The sequence below is a fragment of the Anabrus simplex genome, chromosome X (assembly GCF_040414725.1).
Source record: "Anabrus simplex isolate iqAnaSimp1 chromosome X, ASM4041472v1, whole genome shotgun sequence".
Lineage (NCBI taxonomy): Eukaryota > Metazoa > Arthropoda > Insecta > Orthoptera > Tettigoniidae > Anabrus > Anabrus simplex.
Genome location: NC_090279.1, coordinates 147194893 through 147203428, shown reverse-complemented (window position 1 = coordinate 147203428; position 8536 = coordinate 147194893). Strand labels below are relative to the sequence as shown.

General features: G+C 40.8%; 1 protein-coding gene across 1 annotated transcript in view; it reads right to left on the bottom strand.

Annotated features, from left to right (window-relative positions):
- Positions 1 to 8536, bottom strand: part of LOC136886717 (uncharacterized) — a 420809-nt gene that overhangs the window by 229147 nt on the left and 183126 nt on the right. The window contains exon 9 of the mRNA XM_067159522.2: positions 6058 to 6201. Within this exon, the coding sequence (XP_067015623.2) occupies positions 6058 to 6201 (144 nt within the window). The remainder of the gene's footprint in view (positions 1 to 6057; positions 6202 to 8536) is intronic.

Sequence of the window (8536 nt, the reverse complement as noted above, 5' to 3'; positions counted from 1 at the left end):
TCCACCTCTTGTCTTCCCACCACCTCTCCCGCTTCCCTCTTGATCAGTCCTGTCCTCTTCTCTGCACACACTCTTCTGGTGAAGTCATGACAGGCCTAGCAAGTGGGTGATTGATATTAACTCCTTTTCAAGAAAACACGGTTCCTAGGAATAAATCCCTTAATTTTATTCTTAAAAACTTGGTCAAATATGTACAATAACATAAATCAGTTTTCTTTTTAATTTCTTTCACAATTCTTTTAATTCATGATCACATGAAATCGATGCTCATATATTACCTTTCAACAATGCTTTTTTTTTTTTTTTTTTCCTATTTGCTTCACGTCGCACCGACACAGATATGTCTTATGGTGACAATGGGATAGGAGAGGCCTAGGAATGGGAAGGAAGCGGCCATGGCCTGAATTAGGTACAGCCCCAACATCTGCCTGGTATGAAAATGGGAAACCACGGAAAACTATCTTCCGGGCTGCCGACAGTGGGGTTCGAACCCACTATCTCCCGATTACTGGATAACGGCCGCACTTAAGTGACTGCAGCTATCGAGCTCCGTACAATGCATCTTTGTATGATCTGTTTTTCTTCTTATTCAAGTAGGAATGAGTCTGATAAAGGCGGAAGCACACTACTGTCACCTTAGGTAAACTCACGCTGAGCTGAATCAGCATGAGGGGGAAGTTAATGATGTCGCTGCATGTGGTGTAAAGACTGGAAACACGCTTCGCCTGATGGCAAGTCAGAATAATACATCCACATAATCGGATTCTGATGGGCTTTAAACTGCCTGTGTTGTTTCTGTTGCAATGAATACTGTCTGCTGCAAAAGACAGTGGTTAAATAAAACAAATTTGCAGAGGGAAGAAAAGTGAGAATATCACAATTTAGAAAGCTAACCAGACATCCAGAAAAACTTCAAATGTACTTCAGGTTGAAGAAAGAAGAATTGAATTTACTTGCATAATCTCATCAAGGATGAAATTATTGAATTATTATACACAATTCTGAGAAGCTAATAATAATCATCACCAGGCGAGTTGGCCATGCGGTAAGCGCCGCGCAGCTGTGAGCCTGCATCCGGGAGATAGTGGGTTCGAACCCCACTGACAGCAGGCCTAAAGATGGTTTTCCGTGGTTTCCCATTTTCACACCAGGCAAATGCTGGGGCTGTACCTTAATTAAGACCACAGCCGCTTCCTTCCCATTCCTAGGCCTTTCCTGTCCCATCGCCGCCATAAGACCTATCTATGCCGGTGAGACGTAAAACAAATAGCAAAAAGAAATAATAATAATAAGAAGAAGAATCATAATCGTATGGCCTCAGCTACCATTAGCAACCATTTTAATTCGATGCCATCTGGCTGTTTGCTCATAAATTTCGATGTTCTGTTTTACTCTAGGCCTAACAGATGGCAGAATAAACTGAAACTCTCTTGGGCGCCTATGGCTGAGTTTTAATTAATTTTGTCAGGTGAATATCACATGTGTGACCAGAGATCCTTTATATGCAGACATCGTATGACATGGAGTATCCAATGGACTTTCTTCCGCCCTTCAAAATTCAGACTACCGCTGCCGGGTTTGAACCCGCTACCTTAGGATCTGGAGGCCGACACTCCACCACTGATCCACAGAGGGAGCTTTCGGAAAGCTATCGGCATCGAACAGAAGTTGGCTGTATGCTTAATCTAAGTGTATTATCATCATTGTAGGCGATTGTTTACACCGGTTGCCTATTAAAATTATTTCATTTTAGTGGTCAACTATGAACTTTCCTATTTTTCCCATGCCTCGTGTCGCATTTTTACTGGTTTCTATATAGGTAATCGAACCTATATCATACAGATTCTCATGCATTCACACCAATTCAATTAACATTTCTAAAAGAAACTGCTTCTATTCACACCTCACATTGCCAGATATGTGCTAGAGCAGAAAATTGTGCTCAGTGTGGGAACGCTGTGACCAGCTTCTACGTCACAATGACGTCAGCCGACGTGAACAGCCGTGACGTAATTGCAGTGTGATCACTCTACGTGTCGTATAGTGTGGAAAAGGTATAGCACAACTTTCTGGACAGGTTTGATTGTATCACGATATGTGTGAACACACGAGGTGACCGTAGTGTGTTTTTGCCTTAAATCGCAACCAGCCACACCACCATTGTGCAACTACCAACGTATGAACAACAGTATATTCTGACTGGCTGATTTCTTATTATCTGCGTAAACTTAAGTCCAGAGACCTTGCAAGCTTCTATGTTTACGTTTAACTTACAAGTCTTATTTATATGTTCACATGATCCATCATAAAATGTTCCATTATATTAAATAGCATCAAGGTTTTATAAAAACAGCTGATGTGAACAGCTGTGACGCGATTGCAGTGTGATCACTCTTCATGTCGTAAAGTGTGGAAAAGGTATAGCACATCTTTCTGGACAGGTTCTATTATTGTGATATTTTGATCTGCAGCCATGAACGTTTCTTCTGGAATTGTATCTCCATAGGGAATACACAGTTTTGGTAACGCTCCTCCTTTAGCAAGTTAGTAATCCCTACTTGTTAAAAGAGCGGAACAGCGGGACTGGGCAGGCAGTCTGCCACTGCTAAGCAGAGTCTTCAAGTGGCAAGCTAATCCAACCAAGCCCAATAATGTTATTTGTTTTATGTCCCACTGACTATTTTAAAGGTTTTTGGAAATGCAGAGGTGCCAGAATTTTGTCACACAGGAGTTCTTTTATGTGCCAGTAAATCTACCGACAAGGGGGTGACATATTTGAGCACCTTCAAATACCACCGGACTGAGCCAGGATCGAAACTGTCAAGTTGAGGTCAGAAGGCCAGCACCTCAATCATCTGAGCCATTCAGCCCAGCCCCAACTGAGCCCAAATGACACGCCTGGGTGAAACTCTGCAAATGCATTTGGCCTAACAACCCAAAAAGCTGATTCTATTGCTGTGATATTTAGATCTATCACCATGAAAAAAAATTTTTTAAATCTAGTTTTTATGTTATATTTACTCGTAATTTTCATTGCGAATGGGGCCATACTTATCAGAAAGATAGTGAAGAAGACTATGGAAATGTGATGTTACGATCAACTGAAGAGTGAAGGGAAAAATAAATCATAAAAGACGGGGTTGGAAGCCTAGAACTCAAATGTTTTAATATCAATGAGTTGGGAGAATATAAAATGTGATGGCAAACAACGTAAAACCTCCTAAAATTTATCAACAATAACATTATACTGAACGACAATTGTTGTTAATTTAGGTAACGGGATTCCACATTCGCTTTCTTGTGCTAAATGCTCTCATAGCAAACCTCAGCCTATGTCGTCACCGAGAATTCAATTCACCCACATGTTGCAAGTGGCAACATTAGCGAATGGTTTCCAGTTAGTTGTTTAACCCAAGAACTGCGGACTGTCTGTCTGACAGACGGAGCGACTGTTTCTCAACTGCGATCGTCTGTCCGACAGACCCACGGGAAAATATATTCTGGACAATAACATTATCTGCAATTATTGTGAACAGATTTTTCTTGGTTCTATATTTGCACATTTCTTAAACCACAAAAATGAATTCATAGAAATTAATCAATTAGGTTCTAAAAGTAAATTATTACTTTTTATAGGCAGTATATGAGACAGAGATCAGATATGTCAAAACAGAACTGCTCTAAAAAAGAGCACTGTTTACAATAGCAGAGCTGTCTCCCCAGAAACTGAAACTTGATCAGTAAATGAGTGCGGGCAAGATTCTCGACCTGTCAACTATAATGAAGAAATAATTTGTCCGAAAACTGAAATAAAGAGACTGAGAAAGGGAAATATGTCATTTCAAAAACTGAATATGGTTTTGAAAAAGTCTCAAACTCTAAACTATGTTGTACCTTAAAAAGTGAATACAACCTACAGGAAGACACAGGTAGTGAAGTTCAGCATGTCTTATCACAATGTACTGTATTTCTCCACGCCTAATTCGATCCTTGTTGAGAAAAAACAAAAGAGTGAAGTGAGGCCTCAAGAACATTGCAAATGCCCTAATCCTATGAGCTCTTTCCTCTATGCCATACGCTTATTATTCTGAGAAACACGAGATATCAGACCTTGTTGCTCAAACCTTCAAAAATAGGCGTAGCGTTTTAAATGTAAACATGGAACTCTGAAAGAGATTCTCAATTTAACTAAGGCTATGGCAGAAACGTTTAACCACTTCAATGAAAGTAATATAGTCTGTGTGTTGCAATTCATCTGATAACATAATACTAGGTCCCCATAAAAAGTAGCACCCATTATCATTATTAATATTGTTGTTGCAATTAGGCCTCTACAAGTTTATGACATTTACATTATGATGCATTAAAAATTATCTCAGGTTGTCTTCTCTTTCACCAACTTTTAAGTTGTTTTTTCCCACCAACAATGAAGCATTCTATTCACCACTTTCAGAGGTTCCTAACTATCCAATTAATACTAGAATCGTCGAAGAGATCAACACCACAAGCTCAGAAGGCGAACACTCTACCGTATGCGTTATTCAGTTCGGCTTATGGCCACAAAAATCAAGTTACAACAGATTTATCACAGTAATTATATACTGTAAGTGCACCACCTGACAAAAATATTGAAGTTCTCAGAAAGGAAGGAGGAAACAAAATGAGGCTATGTGATGTTATTTGAGTGATTACAAAATTGAGTCAAATTTACAAAGAACTTGGCAGTATGAGCCCACTTATCAGTATGATGTTGCACCCCGTCTGGCCTGGATGTATGCACTGATTCGGTTAGGAAGGGTGTCATAATGCCACTGTATCCTCTCCTGAGGCAAGCTGGCCCACAACTGTTGTAACCGGTCCTTGATATCCTGGGAGAGAGTTGACGTCCGAGCTGGTCCCACACGTTTTATCGGGGACAGATCTGGGGACCTTGCTGACCACGGGAATACTTCAATATCACGCAGACAGTTTCATACAGACATGTGTCATGTATGGATGAGCACTGTGCTGCTGAAAAACAGCACCATGATACTGTCGCATGAGAGGTAACACATGAGGACGCAGGATGTACATGACGTATCATTGTGCTGTCAGAGTCCCCTTAATCACTATCAGCCGTGACCTGAAGTCGTACCCCATGGCTCCCCACACCATGACACCAGGAGTAACACCACTGTGCTTCTCCAAAACACCGAAAGAATGGAACTTCTTCTCAGGCCGCCCCCATACTCGCAGACGATGGTCATCCGGTGTAATGCAGAACCGCAATTCATTGCTGAACACAATGCGATGCCATTCATCAGCAGCCCCTGCTTCCCGGTCACGGCATCGCTCCAAATGCAGACATTTGTTGTGGTGTCAACGGCAGCCTACCCATGGAACGGTAATTCCCTAGTCTGGCCGCTGCTAGTCTCTGACCAATGGTGCGGGATGACACAAAATGTTGGAGGGAGTCCATTACTTGTTCTTAGATGGCAGGTGCAGATGTGAAGGGGTTGGGATGTGTTTGGTGCGCACAATATGGCAATCCTTTCTTGTGGTCAGACGTGGTCGACCAGAACCTTGACAACAAGTATGCCTACTCTCACGTTCCCATGCACTCCAATTGGGCCACTGTCACTATCCAAACGCCCCACAAATCTGGATATTGCACGATTCGATCAGTCAGCCAAATGGAGACTCACAGTTAGACCCCTTAGAAACTCTGTCACGTGCTGATAACTCTGTCTCACAGGAGTATGCGGCAACTCCGTGTCCTTCACAGTGATATCTCAACATCTGATGCTGTTCACGTCCCTTATATACCCCACCAGGCCTGGTAACAACACTAAACATGAAAAACACTAATGCACTCTGCTGACCATTCTAACTTATAAGCTATAAATTTCATTCTGTCACAGAGAACTGCTACTCTAAACATTTACATACCTGCCGATGTGTATGTGTATGATGTTACATTGACGTCCAACCATTTCTTCTGGATTTTTCAATTTTTATTTTTTTAAATCAAACAGTGTTGTTAGAGATCATGGATTTACTTTTGAGGTTATTTGTTACCTTCAGCCCAGGGATGATCACGGGGGACTCCAACGCTTCTCTCCAGATATGTTCAGTGTACACTGGATCCCTATCATCCATATTCATGGTGTCACTTCCCTGGCTTCGAGATCTTTTACCACCCTTCTGGTTCACACCCCTTTCCTGTAATTTAAAAAAAAAGGGCAAGATGGTAATTTCAACGGAAAGACAAATATATTTTTTGTAATTGTCTTCATTTGAATGTTTCCATACAATTTATTTTACGATATTTGTAGAATATTTCATGAATAAACACAGGCAAACAATTTGACATCACCAAAACAGCTAACTAGATGGGATAAGCTCATCTTGCCATACAAAATCATGTTTCATATGAATATGAATATCCACAGCCTGTTTCCAGTCATTTGACCGGGTCAGGAATGGAATGTACTAAGCCCCATCCAGCGGCGAGGACAGGAAATATGCCGGCTGCTGAAGCCTGTCGCACTCTTCTGGGACATTAATGACTGACAGATGAAATGAAATAATATTGGAGAGTGTTGTTGGAATGAAAGATGACAGGGAAAACCTGAGTACCTGGAGAAATAATCTGTCCCTCCCTCCACTTTATCCAGCACAAATCTCACATGGAGTGAACAGGATTTGAACCACGGAACCAAGTGGTGAGAGGCCGGCGCGCTGCCGCCCGAGCCACAGAAACTCTACATTTCAAACTAGTAGACAGATGGTAACAGCAATGAATAGCATCATTTGGTGAACATTTCCAATGTAAACCAAACCAGAGTAGTTGTGATTTTCTCTGTTTACTTTTATTTCACCTTGCACAGTTTCCATCCACTGGCTGCGTCTGATTAGAACATAATCCTCTCCACTTTCTTCTGTCTTCCCAGCATTTCTCTGTCATCAGTTTGGTCCAGTCCTACCCCATTTTCTTCACCTGCAGCTTTTCTCCTTTAAGCTACCTGTCCTTTGGTCTTCCTCTTTGTCTCCAGCCTTCCACCGTCATCTCATGCATCTTCCCGGGTCCTCTATTCTTCTCCATTTCTCTTCACATGCCCATACCATCTAAGACTTGCAACAGGATTTCTGCAGCTGTTAAAAACCCAACATCTCTCTTTTGACGGTTTTCCTAATCGTGAAAAGGCACTCAAACAATTTAAATCCCTGAGAAATTGAAATACCTAGAATTTTTTTAAAATCTTTTAGAACAAGTACAGTGTCTTCAAAACACTTCACAACGCATGATTTTGAGATTTCAATGAAGGACTGTAACAATAAAGCTGCACTGAAAAGAACGGCAGAACTGACTTCTTATCTGAAAGGCAAATATTCTGATTTACCCAAATCTAAACCACCGCCGTCTCCATCTCTATATACTGCCTGCTCTGTGCCCTGAGAATTGTGTTTACAGCGACATTGCAGGTGGCAGCACTTACCGCACCCAGAGCACATGTTGATTAAATGAGAGTTCGTCCGTAACACCAATATAAAATGAAAAATAATCCTTATCATGTTACTAATTGAGAAGATATTGCACATACAGAAATTAATATTTCACATTTGAGCTTGGCTTAAGATACAGGAACGTAAAATATATAAAATATTACCAGTTACAGTAAATATATTACGATCATCTCACTGCGCCATGGTACATAAACATTTCAGAATCTTCTCGACACGAGTAATGGAGCACCTTCTCAGTCCTTTTGTTACTGTTATTTACCAGCAGTGGGCGCAAAAAAATTTCTATCGCTATTTTGCTGACCCTTTGTTCATGACCAGATATCAGGATATGTTTTATAGCACATACTGCAGTGCGTGCGTCCATCATGTCATTAAATCCACCACCCAATCTCACTGCACCAAATAGTCATCCCCAAAGCTAATAAATCCTTACCTCAGAGCTAATTACTTCTGTCCGCTATAAGCTCTTATGAGATTTTTTTTGCTATAAAGCAGTTTACTGGTGATTAAGTTTTTCTGCTTCACCATAAGCTCCAGAAAATCAGCACAAAAATAAATCCCAATACTTGTTCAATGTTTTTAGATTTTTCTAGTATTACCATTAGGCCTGGACCCTGGAATTCCTGTGACATCTTCTAATGTTGGTGCAGTTTAGTTACTCATTAGATGGAATAGAAATATCACTCCCATTCATTCTCACATCACATTCAGCCTCGTTCTTGACAACCACAAACTCTCACTGTTTTCTAGATTCATCGTAACTACTGATACTTTCTTCAGAAAGAGCTCTCAGTATTGAACTTTCATTCTTCAACATCACTTGGGCATTCTGCATACAATTCATGAAGAATTTCGTCGAGACCTAACCACAAAGTCAATGTGGAAAGCACCATTTACCCACTACATGGCTCTTTGAACAATGTTCACATGAGGTCAGAAAACGAAAGAAACAAACAAGGCAAAAATAAATGGTAGCATGGAATAACCCAAACTTTCAACACTGAGATGCTATCAAACTTGACTGCTAGTT